Here is a 21,004-nt window from a genome sequence, read left to right on the forward strand (position 1 = left end):
ATTTGGTTTAAATTTATACTTTCAGTTGGAGATTTGTTGGGGGATTCCAGAGGGTAACCTGCCCCTGAAAGAGGGGTGAATTTAGAGAGACTATGGAAAAAGCCTACTGACCAGCTATGGTAGGAAGAAGTCCAGAGAGACAGAAGCAAGGAGTCTTAAGGAGCAGACCTGGGGTGCTGGTTATAGGGTCCCTAAACTGGAACTGGAACCCAGTGCAGTTGGCAAGCCTGGATTCCCTTACCAGCCACTGATAAGATGGTGTGACGCCACTGAGAAAGGGATATGGATGACTGGCAGCCCTGAGAAAAGGGTGTATGGACCACTGGGCCCAGAATTGTGGGTGGCAGACCACACAGAGGGATGAGACATTTGTTTTTGTTGGACTTTCTGTTACCACAAAAAGAGCAGTCTAAACATGTCCTGGTCAAAGGGCTGAGTCCTGCGAAGCAGCAGACCACCACAGGACTGAAGTAGCCATCAGCAGGGCTAGAAGAAGAAAGCTGGATATGTCACGCCCAGCTGTGAGGAGACATGCCAGCCGTGAGTCAACTCTTCCACAGAGACATATTGGAGTAGATAGACCTTGAGTCTGATCCAGTATGGCAATTCGATGTGGATGCAGAAGTGTAACTGAGATAATAATTTGGCATGCACACCCTCTGTCCCAGTTCAGGGCAACTGTGCCTGTATTTCCCCTTCCATGGTCCACCTAGGGCAACCACTCTAGGCTCCCAGCTCCTCAGCTGTCACCTCTTGGGTGCCTCTCTCCCTCCTGACCAGGGTTTTTCCAGGCTGCAGTTTTCTGCATATGCTGTGATATTCCCAGCAAGCCAGACAGCTTCAGAAAGGGTTGCATGGTAACTTGTAACTACTGGCAATTAAAGTTGTTCATGGCCTCTGAAGAGAAAGCAAAGTATCTTAGGTGATGTCTACACTAAGACGGTAAGCTGACCTATGCTACACAACTCCAGCTACGTTATTCGTGTAGCTGGAATCGACGTACCTTAGGTCGAGTTATCGCAGGATCTACACCGCAGGGGGTTGATGGGAGAGTTTCTCGTGTCGACTTACCTTACTCTTCTCATCGGGGTAGAGTACAGGGGTCGACTGGAGAGTGATCTGCTGTCAATCTGGCGGGTGTTCACTAGACCCACTAAATCGACCACCGGTAGATCAATCTCAGAGCATCGATCCTGGCTGTAGTGTAGATATACACATGTATTCTTAAGGTGAAAGCTTTACAGAGAAAACATACACCCAAACTCCAACAAGAGCTCTGGTACTGGTCGGAGTCAGTCCTTTACACCCCACAAAGGGGTTTTTCTGTGGTTACACATTGGTGACAGCCTTAGCTCAGAACTAGCACAGCCATGAATCTTTCCTTTATACAGCTTGGGCCTTTGATCTTGAGACTGCACAACGGGTAATCAGAAGACAATGGTCCTCTCCTCAGGATGTAGTTTCAAAAAGCTGGGTTTTTGCATAACCAGTGTAAGAATGGCTGGATCCAATGGGTCCATCTAGCCCACTATCCTGTCTGACAGTGGCTACTGCTAGATGCTTCAGAGAGAATGAAGAAAATAAGGCAATTTCAAGTGATCCATCCCTGGTCATCCAGTCGAGCTTCCGGCAGTTAGAGGTTTAGAAACATCTGGAGCATAGGGTTGCATCCCTGACCATCTTGGCCGAGAGCTATGGCCCTACCAAATTCATGACAGTGAAAAACATGTCACAGACCATGAAATCAGACCTCCCCCATAAAATCTAGCTATTGGAGGGACAGGGCTGGGGGTGCCCCAGCCAGGGGGTCCTACCATTCACTGGGCTCCACCTGCTATCCGCCAGGCTGGGGAGGGACAGGACTTCCTCTTCCCCTGCACAGCCATTCTTGAGGGGAGAAACTGCAGAGCTACAATTGATTTGCAAACTTAACACCGTTAATTTGGGCTTGAATAGGGACTGGGAGTGGATGGCTCACTAAAAAAGCAATTTTCCCTCTCTTGGTTTTGACACCTCCTCATCAATTATTGGGAGTGGACCACATCCATAGGCACCGACTCTGTGGGTGCTCTGGGGCTGGAGCACCCACAGGAAAAAATTAGTGGGTGCTCTGCACCCACCGGCAGCCAAGCTCCCCTCCCCACCTCACCTAAGCCTCCTCCCCTGGGCACACCACATCCCCGCTTCTCCGCCTACCTCCCAGCGCATGCTGCCCCAAAACAGCTGTTTTGCGGCATGACAAGCTCCGAGGAGGGAGGGGAGAGGAGCGGGAACGTGGCACGCTCAGGAGAGGAGGTGGGGAAGAGGCCCGGCTGGGGAAGGGGTTGGAATAGGGGCAGGGAGGGGGTGGGGACTTTGGGGGAAGGGTTGGAATGGGGGTGGGGCAGGAGTGGGGTAGGGGTGGAGTCAGGGCAGGACCCAGGGCAGAGGGGGGTTAAGCACCCACTGGCGCCAGCAGATGTTGGCACCTATGACCACATCCACCCTGACTGAATTGGTCCTGTCAACACTAGTTCTCCACTTGTAAGGTAACTCCCTTCTCTTCATGTGCCAGTATATTTATGCCCGTTTCTGTAATTTTCACTCCATACATCTGAAGAAGTGGGTTTTTTACCCATGAAAGCTTATGCCCAAATAAATCTGTTAGTCTTTAAACTGCCTCCTTATTGTTTTTGTGGATACAGACTAACATGGCTACCCCTCTGATAAATAGCAGTATACTCCCACAGCAACCTGGATGGCGATGGCATGGGCTAGCAGTTCAGGTATGCACCCAGGGTGACCAGATGTCCTGATTTTGGGGTCTTTTTCTTATGTGCTCCTATTGCCCCCAACCCTCGTCCCAATTTTTCACACTTGCTGTCTGGTTACCCTACCAGAGTCCTTCATGGGGTTGCTTGTACTCAGGAGTTAGCCTGTGCTGGCTAGGTTAAAGCTAGCTTGCTACCCACGCAAGCAATCAGCCGGTGAGACTTCATCTTGGTGGATAGCAAGCTAGCTTTAACCTAGCTAGCACAGGCTAACTACAGGAGGGTTAGCACAGTTCAACAACTGCCCCGCCCGCATGCAGAGGTCTGCTGGCAGGCTCAGAATAATCCAACCCCCACCGCCTCTGAGCCCGCAGCTACAGGTCCTATAGACGGAGACCCCTGAATTGCAGGAGGGATAGAACATTCCATACGCATCCCCGGGGATTAGAACGTTCTAATCCCCTCCACCACACCTCACGTGCAAAAGGGAATAGAACCTTCCGCTGCCCTATTCTGCAGGAGGAGTAAAATCCTACCATTCTCCCCCCGACCCTTAAAGGCCCAGCAGAATATTCCAAACACCCGCAGGCGCGGGGGTGGGTGGGAGGGGAAGGGCGCCCTGCAGGCACAATAGAACCGCCCTGGTTCCCTCCTCCCCCGCTAGCAGTGACCCTGCAACCCTAGAATTCTGGCATCCGGGAAGCTCGTTACGGGAAGCCCCGCCTCCTTCGTGACGTCAGCCCCCTGGCTGGCCCGGGCCAATGGGTGTCCGAGAGAAAGACAGTGACCCGTGCTGCCCGTACAGGACGGGATCGGGAATATGGTCCAGGCCTGGGCTGACGCCGCTACTTAGCGAATGGCTGAGCGGGACCCGTACCGTGCCGGGGCCGTGAGGGATGCGGAAGGTAGGGCAGGGGCTCCCCAGGAGCGTCAGGGAACTGGGGGGAGGTGGGGTGTGGGGCAGGGGCTGCGTGCGGCTCCTTTCGCCCCGGAGCCCCTTCTCGTACACTCTTCACCACCCCCCCGCCCGATAACGTGCTCGGGCTACAGGCCTCACAGTCTCCCCTCCTCCCACCGGGTGTTTCTGTCCGGGTCCCCGGGCCGGCTTTGCTGGGCCCGCTCGGGCCGGCGCGCGCGTTGGGTGAGGCGAGCGTGCTGGTGCGGAGCCAGCAGAGCAGACCCTCCGCGGTGGCCGTTGAGACGGTCCGTTAACGGTCCCCGTGGCGCCGGCGGAGCCGGGAGCAGAGCGACTGCCCCGGGTGGGGTGGGGTGGGGGTGTCTGTCTGGCAAGAGGCTGCTCGGCCGCCGCGCTGTCCCGCCAGCTGATCGTGCCCGGAGCTGGAGCGCGCTGCCAGGGCGGGTGGGTGGGTGCCTGGGGAACTGAGAGAACGGCGTTTTTACTAGTGCTCCCGGCTGCTTTGCCGATGTCCTGACTTCCCGAGCGCGCCCGCACAGGGAGCCGGAGGCTGCAGCCCCGTGGCGCGGGTTTAAAAGGCAACCTGATGGTGCGCTTGCGAGCGTTTTTTTCCTTTTCCCCTACAACTACTTTTTGATTATTCTGGTCCTTCCATCACATTCAGGAAGGTAGACGTGTAATGCTGGAAAGAGGCGGCCTGTAACCTCTTCTACTCCTGTTTATAACCCAATCCCTGACATTAATGAAATGGCATCCTAGTTTGGCACCCAAATACCCTTCCAGATAACTTATGAAAGCAGTATGAATGTTGGCATTAAGTAACAGCCAATAATAAAATGCTTCAAACCACACGGACACATTGTATGCAAGGTGTAATTACGTTAGAGGATTTTTTTATGCTATGTAAGGGTGACCCAGTAGAATGGGACGCTGGCCGGGGAGTTGCAAGACATTGGTTCTGTTCCCAGTTCTGCTGCGTGCCTGCTGTGTGGCCTTGGGCAAATCAGTTTGCTTCTTTGTACCTGTTTTCCCATATATGAAATGGGATTAGCTGTGCTTTGACTTCCTTTTTAAAGCTCTCTGAGCTCCTCAGAGGAAAAGTGCAAGGAAAAGAGACAAGTATGATACTTGTTAATATAGGTAACTTTTTAATTGAAATACACTATGATGAGGTTGGGGGGAGAGAATGGAAATGTAAATGTTTTAAAATCTCTAACCAAGTCAAGAGAGCACAGAATCAAAAATGGAGACAGATTCCTGGAAGTAAAGTATTAATCAAAAACAAAGCTTCAATATTTAGCTACAAATCTGAAAATCGGAGCTTTTTTCCTAGGGTTATATACAGTTTTTCCTTCTACTTATACAGTACTGTAACTACTTAAAGATAACAGATTTGTATGATTCTACTCTGATGAAATTGGTACTATTGTAATCAACTAGCCTTCTGCCTCCGTCTATTAAGTCATATGCTTACTTGAATAAATTAAGCTTATACCACTGCCTACTCTTCTTAACATTGGAGAGCTAGTACCACCATATGAGAGGGAACTGATTTTTTTTCTGCCCCCCTTTATAAATAAAACTGTTGGATGAGCCCAAAAGAACAAACTTGATTTTCAACTACAAGATTGAATATCTAGGGCTAGTAGAAAACATTTTTTTATTTGTAAACTGAATAGATTAATCCCTATTGGTGACTTCAAGTTCAAAACATGCGCTGTTTTTTACATAGTTTAAAGTCTGAAAAGTGACTGCAGTTTTACAGAAAGTTATCTGTATACTACATCTATTATCTCATATAAAGTGTTGAGATCTGCAGTACAGGGATATAATAGTAGTTCAATTATGTTCCTTAATTTATTGCAAACTAAGATTTAGTGTAATTGACTTCAGTTTGACCAATTTTTAAAGTATTAGTAATCACAGACTTTTTTCATTATGTCACTACTGATACTATAGGAAAACGTTAGATGAATACAGCAAGTTTCCTTTAAAGGAGCTGAAGGAGACAAACTGAAGAACCGTCTCATCTGGTAGAAAAGGCAAAAAACATACTGCTTGATACATATTTGCCACATGTTGATTTGATACTTAAAATGTGAAATGGATTTAAGATTCCACCATGAAGTGTACGGCAAGTGAGGGGGGGTATGTCTGTGTTTCTCAGTGAACTCAATTTATTTGAATATATATTCTTTATAATAATGCCAAGAAATGTATAGAAAAACAATTTTGCAGTAGCATGTAGGAGATTGTCCAGAAAAGTTGAAATGACACTTTACATTTAGTTGTCAGAACATTCTTATTTGAGCAAACAAGGAAAATAGACCACTTGGCTAGTAATGGTAACATAACAGCCTTGATCCCTTGCTTGTTAGACAGACAGAGCTGTGAAAGCAATTTGTGAGGCCCTTAGAATCATCACTTCTTTGATACCTTTTTCCTTTTCTTTTCTTGTCATTTTGTGACTGACTGAAATAAGTTAGGAAATCTCTTTTTGTGCAGCAGCTTGGGACAACCTAAAATCTACTGTGGACAAGCGAAATGTAATTGCTTCCTGTCACACACTGCTGATCTGCACTTAAGATGCCTGTGTTTCTCTGCTGACCAGGCAGTTCTGCTCAACACTGGAAATGAAAACTGGCCTGCCCTAGGTTTTGTTCACTGGGCCCTCTACTTGCTAAATTCTCCCTTGAGTTTTCTAGTATCACATTATTTATAGAGTGCACATATCGGACTTTTGTATGTCCTTGACTTGTCAAGTACACATTGGGGAGCAACTGCTGTTCAATGCCATTTATTGTACATGGAGAAACTAAGGTGGAAGGTAAGTCTTTTTCAGATGTACTAGTCAGTCATAACACCCAACATTTTAAGTGAAAGTCAGATCAGAAGCTTGTTTCTGGGATTGGTGATTGAAAAGCAACCACATAACATAGACTAGCGTTTATTTTTGTCCCAATTGAGTTTGTGGATAAGAGGTAGCAACAGCAGTGTCTCTGTTCTCCTCATCCCCAGCATAAAGTCTTAAAGTCACAGAGCAGGATGGATTGATTTTAATCAAAGCAAACTGAATCACCGATTTTAACCATGATTTCAATCAGCAAGCAGGAAACATTGATTTAAATTATTTAATCTTGTTTTGCATTTCTACTTTTTGATTATTCTCTTAGAGAGGTTGACTTTTGGTTGTTAACCGTTAAAACACATTGAATTAATCATAGTCTTTACACTAAATACTTTTTTGCTGACCAGGAGGATACACTCTATCTATATAGTTATATATCTTAACATACATCTATTCAGATTCTTGTCTTACTTTTTTATGTTAGATAATGCTGAATGATGCATTTCCTAGTTATTACATTTTTTTATTCGAGCTCTATTTGTATGGAAATTGGAATTCAATTAAAAATGCACAAACAATATTTTTTAATTAAATAAAACTTAAATGCGCTGGATACATTTTTCTTATTAAAACATGATTTTCATTTACAATTGATTTATTAAATGAAAAGTATTATCCACATTGAATTGAGCTGGAGACCATGTCCTTAATGAGTTTAGAGCTAGTAGATTTTATCTTCTTATACCTATTTTTTATTCATAGAATGGAAGAAAGAAACCAATGTTTCCTACATTTTCAACTCATAGTTGGCTTCATTTGAGCAAACTAGTCGTTGAGCTGAACTGCATCTGACGAAGTGGGCATTCACCCACGAAAGCTTATGCTCCAATACATCTGTTAGTCTTAAAGGTGCCACAGGACTCTCTGTTGCTTTTTACAGATCCTGACTAACACGGCTACCCCTCTGATACTTTAATAGTTAGGTGATGCTTTGACGTAGATTGTCATAATTTTCAAATTTAATATTAAATAGTTTTATTTTAGATTTTTAAAAGAATAAATCTGATGATTTTATTGTTTACCCATCCTGGAGCAGAGGCTCTACCACAAACCCATATTCACTTAAGAATCTTCTCCCTTTCCATCCCAGTCTTTTAACAAGAAAGCATAGTTGTCTCTGAATCTGGAATGGTGTTTGGATTTTTAAGTGATGAGAAAAGTACATAACAAGTAATAAGTGAACTGAATGACAAAATAAGTCCAACCATGCAAGATACATACTGTACAAATATGTCTAGTGTTCAACACAACTTTATTTTTACAAGACTTAATTTTGTCTACCAAAAAAAAGACCAGATTTCTTTTTGGGCACATAACTATAACATCCAGAGTACCATTAATAAATCATTTTAAAAAATTAAATTAAAAAATCCTAACATGGACTACAATAACAGGTTTGCTGATTCAGAAGCTAGTAATTACAGCCATTCTCATGAGAGAAGATAGCCTTGACATCTCAGATTGTGGGTAATGAATGGGAGGGTAAATCTTTTGGGGAACATGGAGAAATCCTTGCCAGTTGCCTGGATTCAGGTAAGCACTGAGTCATTGTAATTATGATGCTGTAGTCCACTGGAATAACAAACTACTTGTTTCACTACCTTGTTGAGTGTCTTATAATTAATTTTTCAGTGCAGAAGGCTTGAGACCTGATTCTCCACTGCCGCCTTCCCTCAGTAGTCACTTACATCAGTGCAGTTATGTTAATAAATTAGATTTCCCACTAAGTTACAGTAGTGGTAGCACTATATATTCCCTCTGCAGAGGTGTAAATTATTACCCAAGGTGTAATGCAGTAGAGAATTGAGACCCTAGTGTCTATAAGGTACATGAGAGCTGCATAGGAAAGAACACATTTTTATGTCCTAAACTAAACAATGATCTGGAAAAGAAGGAATTGTGGGTCTACAAGTTATTTTAAAAGGATGAAGTAATCTTCCATTTTCTCTATTTAACTTCTTCAGCTGTTATATGAAATTACCCGGTCTCTTTTGGCAAAAAGAAATATTCATCTTAAAAGTTTTTAATACTGTGTACCTTTATCGAGAGTCTAACTATTCAACTTTATTTTCTGTATCTTTTTTTAATTTATGTTCTGGAATTGTCTAGTTTTTTAATTACTGTGATTGAACTAGAACAATATGAGGTTAAAACAGATTTTTCTTTTCTAATAGACTGTTATAAGTACCATTAAGCATAGGTCAAGTTCTGACACCCATGGCTTTTAATAGCTTACAGCACATCTGGGATTTGTTGTTTTGACCATAAAATGTTGTGTAATTGCCAAAATACAAGTCACATATCATCCAGCAATTATAATCAATATTCAGAATTCTGGTTATACCTACTAAATGAACCAACACCATGTTATGGTGGTTGCCTCTTTTTTCCTCCCAGTCATGGATAATAGCAACAAAACACATTTTGGGGATTACAAACATCTAGCATTTGTATTCTTACCTGCTTTACATAGAAACTACTTGCATATGAGCTAAACATATAAGATTTAAAAATCTTTATATCCAGTAGGTGAAACTGACACTAAAATATGTGCTTGGGGGGGAGGGATAGCTCAGTGGTTTGAGCATTGGCCTGCTAAACCCAGGGTTGTGAGTTCAATCCTTGAGGGGGCCCACTTGGGGATCTGGGGCAAAATCAGTACTTGGTCCTGCTAGTGAAGGCAGGGGGCTGGACTCGATGACCTTTCAAGGTCCCTTCCAGTTCTAGGAGATGGGATATCTCCATTAATTTAATTTATTTATTATGAAAAGCCTAGTGCATCTCCAAAATATGATTGCATGTAGCTTCCAGCTTCCATTAGAAAATCCTATTTAAAACTCCCCCACATCAATAACCCATCAAACCCAAAGAAAAGCAGTTTGTCCAAGATTGCTATATTTACTCTAAGGTAAATGTTTCAGAGAAAACTGGCCAAACTGTCTTTGCATTACACGTCTTTTTTTAAGTGCCCTGATTTGAAACTACTAACTTCTGTCTCCATGTTCCTCAAAAATAGTTTGTCACTATTTCTTATGACTTTCCTTAAGGTTAAATTTGTGCACCAGATATACACCTGTACCCCGATATAACGCGACCCGCTATAACACGAATTCGGATATAACGTGGTAAAGCAGTGCTCTGGGGGGGTGGGGCTGCGCACTCCGGTGGATCAAAGCAAGTTCGATGTAACACGGTTTCACCTATAACGTGGTAAGATTTTTTTGGCTCCCGAGGACAGCGTTATATCGAGGTAGAGGTGTACTTTAAAAAAATAGGTTGTAATTGAAGCAATGTTACTTAATGATTTTTGTTGTAGTTAGCTTTGAGGCCTCATCCTACCCCTTTTGAAATCAATGAGGAGTTTGCCGCTCGCTTTAGTGGGAGCAGCACTGATCATGGTAGACTTGGTTCTCTACTGCATTGCACTTTATGTACTGATTTTACACTTACACAAAGTAAGTGTGTGTGCGTGGGGAGTGGGGGAAGAGAAAACACTTCTGATTTGGTACTTTCCTTGTATACTTTGCCACATATGGAATAGAAGTTTGAGTGTATAGGCTTGAGTTCAGTGCATGGATGCACAGTTTTAATTCCATGCCCGTCTATTTATATCATGTAGGCGTGCTGTTTTTCCTGCAGTGATTGGAAAAAAGGTGTGTGCTTTTCCTTCTTCCATCCTGACTTTCTGCAGGGTATCAAGGGTTGCAGCAGTAAAGGGAAGCTGGTGGTCACACAAGTGCAGTAAATGGAAACTATATAAAATCTTTGTTTTTTTACAGGAACTATATGCAAAATGTCTTCTCGATGGAGCTGGGTGATGAATGCTTTATATATTTCCCTGAGTGTTTGCTCTCTTGGAGGTAAGACTAAATGAAAATGTTGGACAGGTCATGGACTTATTAGAGCAACTAGCTGTTGCTAATGATGATTATGTTGCAGTAGTGTCTAGTGGTCCCAATGAGGAATTAGGGCACCATTGTGCTAGCTATTTGTAGAAACAAATAATCCAAAGAGACCGAGTTCTCACTCAATTATGGCTACTGGCATTGATGTCCTTTTAGCCGGCTGATCTCAAAAAAACAAATTAAAATTAGTTCCAGGTACTGCACCTGAAGCTCTGTGGTCACATTTTCCTATGGTCTCTCCCTTGTTGCTGTGGGAAGAGCAAAGCAAAAGGCAGAAATTGACTATACAGAGGCAGCACTGGAACAGATTAGACACAGTGCTGTCAAATGCACAGAGTTAATAAACTGGAAAAATAGATGTTTCTTAAAACTGCCAATTATCGCAGCCTTCTTTAACATATAACATTCTAGGTAAAACATTCATACATATAGAATTCCTCACCTTAAATTACACATCTAAGAATGAAATAAAGGAGAGATTGAGCATTAGTTTTTGGAGGCACTTTCTTCTCTGAATTATACCTCGTAAAGGGTGCAGTCTGAAAGTACTTTTATCCCAAAAGATATGGTGTTCTTCCCCATTTATAATTTTTGTCTCTTTTTTTTGCACTACCATCTTCTATCTGATGGATAACAGATGCTGTTATTGATTAGATTAATTCTTTTATTTTTTGTCTCATACTATAATTTTCTGTTTCCATGTCTGCTTCGTTTTTCACCTGCTTTTCTTTCTTTCCTTTGTCCTCCTGTTTTCACTCTGTCCCTGTTCTCCCACCTTCCTACTTTGCAGATACAAATTTTGTGTTTTCTTTATCTCCCAAAAAACCAGCCTCTAATGCAGGAATGCTGTCCTGCGTAGTTGGCTACACTACTGCAGCACTTCTGAGTGCTTTGCTTCCTACTTTGCCCACATGCTTCCAGCAAAGGAAGGTGAAGCTGCAGACTGGGTCACTAGATGTGACATAGTGGTTCTCAGGCAGGCTGGCTCACTCATAACCACCGCTTCCTCTTCAGGAAAATCGAGAGTGATACCCCAGTACATCTCTTCAGTGGGATAATTTATGTGGTGTCATTCATGGACGCTAAGTAGCAACTTTAAATCTGTAATTCTTAGACTAGTGATCTATTAATATATGCTTAATTTGCATACTGAATACCTGAACAGATTAAAAAAAGTGGGTTAGTAACTCATTCCCCCTTTAGTATCTGAGGCCTACAATAGTATATGTAATCAATAAATCCTGTGCCAGTTGTGGTAATTCTTACATTGTTTCTGCATTTCAGTATCCAGATTGTTTGTACTTTTCTCTCTCTTCAGTAGAGCTCTTAATTATTTTAGGCTCACAATTGTGAGAGTCATGAAGCGTTCCCTTCAAAAGAAGGGAATTAATGTGAGTCAACAGAAAATGCCACATTGAGTGATTGCACATGTCAATTCCACTGTCTGTGTGTGCTTTCCAGTGCAGGGTTGTCAGTTTTTCCCTTTAGCAGTGCCCATCGGGGTGGCATGAGTGTCGTCTGGTGCCTCCCGCACTGCATGCCGGCATTAAGGGCAGAGCCACCCGCAGCCTCCCATGACGGTTGTTGGAGCTCCCTTTCCTTGAATCTGCAAGTCTTCAGTTGAACTTGTAAATAGTACACGTTGTATAGTTAGTATAGTTTTAGTAGTTAGTTGATTAGTGTTTTAATAACTTTAGTGTTTTAAAAAAAAAAATTGTTTTGGTTACCAGGCCTGTTACCAGCGAGATGCCTCACTCTCTGGGTATCAAGCCCTGTGGTAAGGTAATGCCTAATAGCGACCTTCACCCCAACTGCTTTAAGTGCTTGGGGAAGGCTAACATGAGTGACCAATGTGGCATTTGTAAGGGCTTTAAGCCCCATTACAAAAAAGACAGGGCAACTAGATTGAAATATCTGCTTCTAGAATTGGCACTACATCCTCTTATCTGAGACATCTACTTAGGTCCGAGTACCAAGCACCTTGGCGTCACTCCGTAGCATGCCTCCAGTGTTACTAGTACGGCAGGGCAGATTGGCATTACTGATACCAAAGAAGAGGCATAAGAAACTGGACTCTGTACTGGGATCATTGAAAGAGGTGAAGAGGTCAAGCTGTTCTAAGGAATCACGAGGGCATTCAAAGCGGACACACTCCCCAGAGTACACCTCTAAGTGCTGGAGTTTGATTCTAGAGCCCAGTACAGGTCTGCAAGACTGGCTCCTGAAACACCCTCGTTGAGATTACCTCACTGTTTTCCCAGTACCATCTGCTCCTGAAACAATTGAGGCTGCAAGAGAGTTGTTCAAGCTCTTGGTGCTGCTGTCACCAGCAGTTCAAAAGACTTGCCTGGCACCCAAGGGACTGATGTCAGTGGCTTCACCTCTGCACTGCACAGTTCTAGCTGATTCACCCATCAGGGTATCGATTAAAGTGGTACCGTTTAGGGGAAAGCCACAGATGATCTCCCCAGTTCCCCTTCAGAGTCTGAACCTTCTTCACTGGTATTGATGGGTACAGCACCACTTTGGCTGCAGGAAGTCATTATCTTCACTGGACTCTGAAGAAGTGTGTCCCAACCTATCTGATCCCACTGTTGGGTTATACCACCTACCCGCCCTGATTTCAGACTCAGTACTAGTAAGGGGGTTATTGAAAGGACCCTGGGACCATGCACCTTTGGGAACCAAGGCCATAACGGTGGCCCTTTTGGAACAGGTGGGAGTTCACTTCACCCTTTGCCCCCCAATCAAGAGCATCCCTGCAGCTACCTCAGCTGGGTCTATCTACTGGCTGTCTAGCATTAATGCTGCAAGCACCCTAGGGTCAGATTTGAGATCCCTCTCATGAGCAGCCACAAGAGGAGCAGGAACTGGACCAACCCTCAGTACCATAGGCCTCCTCTTCGTCATCCCCCGATGAATCAGTTGTAAGTGAGCTTCAGACTTTTATGTTGGAGCCTCTTGTACTCAGTTTTTCAAAGACAAAGTGGCCCTATGGTGGTATCCAAAATTTATGTCAAAAGTTGTTTTGCAGTTTCACTTTAACCAAGTGATTTACTTGCCAATAATCTTTTCCTAAACTATATTTGAATTCACATGAACAACTTCTTCAGATGTTGGAGGTGAGACGATGTCTGGCATTTTTCTTAGAGGGGACTAATCCTTTTTCAGGTCTCTCCTCAACTTTTTGTCTCCTATGAAGGGTCAGGCAATCTCTTTGCAGACTACTTTCAAATGGCTCCTGCATTACCATGGCATATGAAGTATCTTAGTCTGTGCCCCACAGACATTACAGTCTCATTTGAGATCCCAAGCAACATTGACTGCATTACTCACCAATATTTCAATATTGGACATTTGCAGGTCTGCGATATGGTCTTCAGTACATGCTTTTACCAAACATTATGCTGTTTCCGCAGCATCTCTATCAGATGCAAACGTTGGCAAGGCAGTTTTAAAGTCATTGTTGAAATGGACTCTGAGCCCCACCTCCTACAAGTACTGCTTGTGAGTCACTTGAATGGAATACACATCTGCAGCCATTTGAAGAAGGAAAGACAGTTCTGTAACTGTTCTTCAAGATGTGGGTCCAGACATGTATTCCCCACCCCTGCATCAGTGTCTTTGCCCTTGATGTTCAGTGCAAAGGAACCAAGAAGAGTGCTGCTCTTAAATAGCCTGGGGAGGGGCTAATGTCCACAGGGCACAAGCGCTGACCCTATGGATTCGGTGTACTGGGCGCACACAGTCCGGAGTAGAATACGTGTCTGCATCCACATCCCAAAGACCAACAGTTACAGAATAGGCAAAATAGGTAACTGTTTTTTTGTGATTAGTTGTATGAAGTCCACTGCCTTCCTAGTGAGAAATATAGATGACCTGCATATGCCCCATGATTGGGCTTTGCTAGCTGGTCACCAGTTGACTGACTCAGAAAAACAAAAGTTCTTTTGTTTGGTTCATTACATGTCCAGGGGAATTAAGTATGGCAAATAACTGCTCAGTGGGAATCTAAACAGATATGGATTGTATTCATTATTTTAATGAATATATATTCCATTCATTTCAATATACTATATCAGGGTGGGCAATAATTTTCTCAGGGGGCCACTCCATGAATCTTGGTAAGTTGTCATGGGCCGTACATTTCTACTATATTAAAGGAGGGAGTGTGGGGTCTGGGAGGGAGCTTGGGTGCAGGAGGGAGGGAGTTTGGGTGCAGTAGGAGGTTCTGACCTGGGGCGGGAGTTTGGGTGTGGGAGGTGATGCGAGGTGCAGGCTCAGTCTGGGAGGCACTTACCACAGGTGGCTTCCGGCTGGCGGCGCAGCAGGGCTCAGGCAGGCTGAGGGGCAGCGGGTCTCCGTGTGCTGCCTGCGCCCACAAGCACCACCCCTGCAAGGAAACCAGCCAATGGGAGCTGTGAGGATGGTGCTGGGGCAGCACATGGAGCTGCCTCCCCCACCACCAGGGGCGTGCAGAGACGTGCCAGCAGCAGCCGGCCGCTTCCGGGACCAGCGTGGGGCCACAGCAGGCAGGCAGCCTGCCTGAGCGCCCCACTGCACCTTTTTAGCACGACTTTTAGCAGCCCAGATTCAGAGAACACGAGGGGGCAGAGAAGGCCTGACAGAAATGTTAGTCATGGCTGTATTTTGCCCACTCCTGTGCTAAATAGAGATTCATTAAAAGAAGAGAATAATAACTCCTGAATTTCCTAAAAATATGATTGTTGTGGTAATTGCTGCTCAAGCAACTTTTCGGTGGTGGGGGGGACTGAATAATTTCAGAAGTCACGTTTTTGATAGAGCACCTTTTAAAATAGTATATACAGAATTTTTATAATGGGTATTTTTGTTGTTGTTTACAAAGGTCTTTCCAGCAGTGGGGAGAGGATGAGTGTAGGAGAAAAAACAAAGATAATTAAGCATCCTATCTTTAATCTCATTTTCTCTGTCTCTGTCATTTCAGTTCCAGTTCTTCTGTTGTTACTGGTAACATTCTCTTGCAATACCCGAGGAAGAGTATGCACACAAACTTCCCCTAAATCAGTGCATGAGTGATTTGCTCGTGCTAGTGCATTAGACAAGAAATACACTGTATTGTGCAAGTCAAGTGTAACTGTCTATACATATATACTGCCAGGTGCACAAAATAGTCTCCACAAATATTTTTCCTAATCTTTCAGTAGCAGTACTGTTAAAGATTATTTGTAACAATAGTAATACAAAGATTTCATATGGAAATGTGATATTTCAAATTGATTTTATACCTTTTAGTTTCAGGTGGACTTGTACAGTCATGTGGTTACATCATCCCAGAGTCTCCAGTGTTGACCCTTGGCTCCAATTTTACAGCATTGTGCATTCTCAATGAGAGTTGTCTTGACTTTGGCAATATACATGCCAATCAGATTATTTGGAAAATCAAAAATTCTGTAGTGCCTAAAGAACAATACCATGTAATAAACAGAACTGTTTCCAGTGTCACATTTAGTGACACCTCTACTTTAGCTACTCCTCTGACATGCAACGTTTTAGCAGATGGACAGATTGAGCAGAATATCTATGGAATTGCAGTTACACTGGGCCGTAAGTAGCTTTTTATTCCTCTCTTTTTCTTCTTTGGACATTATAAATTTCCCATTAAATGTTTATGTACAGAGAGATACTGTATAATGTTGGCAAGTTTCCATTTTCTTTTCTGCCTTGTAGAAAATGTTTTTCAAGGACATTTTGGTGTATCCTCTTAAAACCCTTCTTTCTCTGGAACAATTGTACAAAAAATCTCCCAAAGCTAAACACACAGAACAAATGAAAGTACTTTGAAAAAGATGATCCACAAAGCAGAAAATACATTAAGTATTTCATATATGTAAAAGGGTACCAAGAGAACTGCACATGCATGAAGCGCTGTGAAGAAAATGTGAACGTGTCACAATGAAAATGGTATCTCTTAGAAATCATTGAGCTGATGAAGGGCTTGATAGAAAGAATGTGGTTCTTGAAGAGTCTTATTTTTCTAAAGCATATTTTTAATGATTGTGTCTCATTCTCACAATATCTGTTTGGGTTTTAACTTATTTTTTTTTTCTTTTTAATAATGTTCATAAAACTTCATGTTCAGTTTCTGATGGCGTTATCAACTGACGTGCTCTTCGTCATGTTCACAGCTGTCAAAATTGCATATTATCATTGGAATGCAGTAGTTGTAGAAAGAAAGTATTCTTCGGAAATTATATTGCAACACCACAAATAGCAATCCTCTGGAAGTTAGTGGTAGGAGACTAGAATATTTCTAACATATATAAATGAGAAATCCAACTCCAAGGTTACTTAACTCAGCCATGCGCGGAGTATCATGTTGTCTGTCTTAGTACTTGCAACATGATGAAGAACAAAATGTGCAGAAAACACATGCCTAGGCCCCAAGCAATAAAAATATCTGGAGATTAGGTGTGGGCTCTCTATATTGGGATGAATTTTACCCATTTTTACCCATTCTGCACATGGTATCTTGTGTATGTGAGAGAACCTATCTATAGTAATAAGCCATTAAGATCTGTTAACATCTTCATAGCTTAAACTCCTGAAATATTATCAATACTACAGCAATGTTATTTCTTTTCCTTCACAAACCGATCTGCTGTCTCACTACTCCGTTGCTGCCTTCGATTCCAGTGCATTCTGTGCTAGCCTTCTAGGCCTTGCCCTGTCCCAAATTTCATTCCATCCCCAAATCAGATGCTTTCTGTTCAGTGATGACTCCTACCACTACAGACTTTTTTTTTCAAGGCATCTATGCATTATACTTCACTAGATCTTCTCTATCTCCTAATATTTAGCATTTACTAAATGCAGCAGTAAATAAATTGTTTCCCATTTTAACTAAATTACTCTTGCAACTGTGTATTCATCGCTGCTTTCATTGGAATCAAATGTATGTGCACATAAATTACATATAGTAACTTTTTTCATACAGTGCCCCCAGAGAAGCCTGAAAATTTGAGTTGCATTGTGCATCAGATGTCAAAAACTAAATTTATTATGACTTGTACCTGGAATCCTGGAAGAGATACATTCCTAGCCACTGATTTCCGTTTAAAATCTCAATGGTAAGTATCTTGTCTAAGCTTTATAAAAGGCAGGTATATCCCATCTTAATCATTTTTAGCGTTTTGCATGTAGGCTAAATAAAACTGTTCCAATACTTGTTAAACTTTTTAAAAGAATATATTTTTGTTAGACTGTAAATCTAGACTTTTGAGGCTGCTGTAGCCTGTTTCAGGGTAAAACATTTGACAACTCAAGTTTGTCCTACAGTTTAAGATTTTAAACTTAAGCAAATAAAATGATTTTTCTCCAAGACTGAGAAAGTGCAGGGAAGAGAGTCTTGTACAGATCTCATTGGTATTAAGCTATTGTACAGCTTGAACCAGATTCTGCATCAGTTATGGGTATTTCTGTGACAAGCATCGCTGTAACTGATGCTGAACAGGTAAATAAATCTGAATGGTGATAGTCCAGTGGCTTATGTTCTTTACCCTTGAAGATAGCATTTTTTTTGTTGGATGTCTGCTTTTTTTTAAATTATTATTATTATTAACCTTGATTCTGATTATGGTGGGAAAGCTGTGAGCTGCTCAAATTGCTTCTACTCTCCCACTGGTGTTACTTCAGTCTTGCTTAGGTTCAGTTTCAACCAGCCAATTGCTTTGCATCCAGGAGTTGGTATCTCTTTTAATTGTAACTAAACTTCTCAAGATAGGCAATGGTAATATCTGTTCAAAATTAGATGAAAGCTGGGTGGTGTGGGTGTCGTCAATGAATTGTTCGCTACAGGGTCCATTGCATGTCTCAACCTCTTCAGGAGATCTCATGTAGATTACTGGGGTGGATGCAAGACTCCCCAGCTGATCAGTTTTAGGGAAGAGGAATAGATTCCCATCCCAATTCTGAGTAGCTTTTGAAAAGAATTGAAGCCATTGTGGTTATGTGTTGTCTACTGCAGCTGTGTCTTGTAAGCAAGTCAGTGACACCTTGTTGCTGTGTTGAAAGCTGCAGAGAGGTAAAGCAGTGCAAGCACTGAAGTTTTATGGCAATGAATATACACCATAGGTCATCCATTAGAGCTTCTAATATTGTCTGGAGCTTGGGTCCCTTTCATGTTATACCTATCACTTTACCTGAAGGAAGAGGTCTCTGTAGCTCAAAAGTTTGTTTCCTTTACCAACAGAAATTGGTTCAATAAAAGATATTATCTCATCCACCTTATCACTTTACAAAAAAGTTATGTATTTTAATTCCATAACTAAGGATGGGTTGGGCTTCTTGTTAAGGCATGGGACTTGGATTTGAGAGACCAGTGTTCTGGTCCCAGCTTTGCTGCAGATTTACTGTATGATATGGGCTAGATTCATTCCTTTTTAAAGCACTTTGAGATCTTTGGATAGAAAGTACTTCGTATAAATGCAAACTACTGCTTTATTTTAACCTTGCTTTTTCTTTAACTCTCAATTTAGGCCACTAGAAACCTTGTCTGACTGCGAACCACAAGGTGTAAATAACTCTTGTGACATTTCCAATGTTCAGTTTTTTGTCAACCTGGAGGTCTGGGTGGAAGCTAACAATGCCCTTGGGAAGGCTGAATCTGAGCACATTGATTTTGATCCTGTGGACATTGGTAACTATATGCTTTAATTAAGATACTGAAGTACTGAAGAATTGCAATAGAACTAATTGTTACTGCTCTGAATGTTGTTGAACTAGGGTGTAGATGCTGTTTCTATTGCTGTTGGCAACAGTAGTTCTGTGCTCAGAAAAGTAGTATACTATGGACTAGATCCTGAGCAGTGCTGGGCAGAGGTCTTGATGTGAAAGGTGATTCTGATTTTTCTCTCCCCACCTCACTCCAGATTGGGGGGGGGGATGGGACGGGACGGGGAGAGAAGCAGCCTGCTACCCAGCCAATTTCTAATGTAAAGTGTAGCAACCAATTGCACCTATCAATTCCCACCCCAAAAAAGCCTTTTGGCAGCCAGTTATTACCAGAGTAGAGTCACGTCTTCACTGGGACTGGAGGGGTGCCATAGGAACCATTATAGTATAGTCCCCTAGGCAGGGGTAGTACTACTCCAGCCATGTTTATGCAGCTGTAAGAAGGACTAGAATCTGGCCTTTTATTTCTGAAAGGTGGAAAATTATAGCCCTCGTTGTTCAGCTTTTCCGCAATACATTATCTCCTCCAAAGAAAGAGCACTCTCCAGGCATCTGGTACTGTCAGTGAGTAGTCTAGAGCAGGGGCGGACAAACTTTTTGGCCTGAGGGCTGCATTGAGTTTCTGAAATTGTATGGAGGGCTGGTTAGGGGAGGCTGTGCCTCCCCAAACAGCCAGGCGTGTCCCAGCCTTCCCCCTCCCGCCCCTCCATCCGACCGCTGGCCACCGCCACACTTCTTGCTCCCTGACGGGGGCCCCATCCAACCCCCCCGTTCCCTGATGCTCCCCCCACTCCCTGTCCCCCGACTGCCCCCCCAGGACCCCTGCCCACATTCAACCCCCCTGTTCCATGCCCTCTGACCGCCCCAACCCCTATTCACACTCCCGACCACCACCCCAAACTCCCCTGCCGTCTATCCAACCCCCCCGTTCCCTGCCCCCTTACCGTGCTGTGTGGAGCACCGGTGGCTGGCGGTGCTACAGCTGTATTGCCCGGCTGGCGCCAGCCACACCACCACACAGCACGGAGCACTGGGTCAGGTCCCAGCTCTGCAACTGCGCTGCCCCAGGAGCTCACAGTCCCGCCGCCCAGAGCATTCTGCCGGCGGCGCAGTGAGCTGAGGCTGCGGGGGAGGGGAGACAGCAGGGTAGGGGCTGCGGGGTAGCCTCTCGGGCCAGGAACTCAGGGGCCGGGCAGGAGGGTCACGTGGGCCAGATGTGACCTGTGGGCTGTAGTTTGCCCACCTCTGGTCTAGGTAATAGAAAAGAGAAATGAACTTGTAAACCAATAAAAATATGCCAGGTATATTAAATACCATACTTCATGCTATACATATGAATTAAACAGTACAGCACTTGGATAATTCAGTACTTTCTCATTCTCTTCTAGTGAAACCTCTACCTCCACACAACTTAGCAGTCAATTCAGGAGAACTACCCACTGTCTTGAAACTGTCATGGGAGAACCAAATTTCACTTGTTGAGATGGAGCTGAAATTTAATATTCGATACAGGATCAGTGACAGCCCAGACTGGATGGAGGTAACCTTATTTTAAATGTTTTAGTGACCTCTTGTGCACTCTGCCACATTAATCCAGAGTCTCCATTCACCATCCATGTGCAGCCGAAGCTCATCCGTTGCTTCAATGCCCTTCGTTGGTACTATATAAGCCATGCTTTCCTCAGTGTATTGCTACCTCCAGAAGTACTGCTTTACTGCACGACATAAATTATTTTTCTTCAGTGATGTTTATTTTGGGGTGTGGGGGGTGTTCTGTCCCGGTATGTATTGATACCTATGACTGCTGATAGCC

General features: G+C 43.4%; 1 protein-coding gene across 2 annotated transcripts in view; it reads left to right on the forward strand.

Moving 5' to 3' along the window:
• Positions 1-3,533: 3,533 nt before the first annotated feature.
• The window catches only part of IL6ST (interleukin 6 cytokine family signal transducer), a 54,680-nt gene continuing 37,209 nt past the window's right edge, over positions 3,534-21,004 (forward strand). For both annotated transcript variants that reach the window (XM_054032593.1, XM_054032594.1), the window contains exons 1-6: positions 3,534-3,655; positions 10,354-10,434; positions 15,754-16,065; positions 17,456-17,588; positions 18,996-19,156; positions 20,580-20,731. In XM_054032593.1, the coding sequence (XP_053888568.1) occupies positions 3,607-3,655; positions 10,354-10,434; positions 15,754-16,065; positions 17,456-17,588; positions 18,996-19,156; positions 20,580-20,731 (888 nt within the window). In that variant the 5' untranslated portion in view covers positions 3,534-3,606. The remainder of the gene's footprint in view (positions 3,656-10,353; positions 10,435-15,753; positions 16,066-17,455; positions 17,589-18,995; positions 19,157-20,579; positions 20,732-21,004) is intronic.

Source organism: Malaclemys terrapin, chromosome 6 (genome assembly GCF_027887155.1).
Source record: "Malaclemys terrapin pileata isolate rMalTer1 chromosome 6, rMalTer1.hap1, whole genome shotgun sequence".
NCBI lineage: Eukaryota > Metazoa > Chordata > Testudines > Emydidae > Malaclemys > Malaclemys terrapin.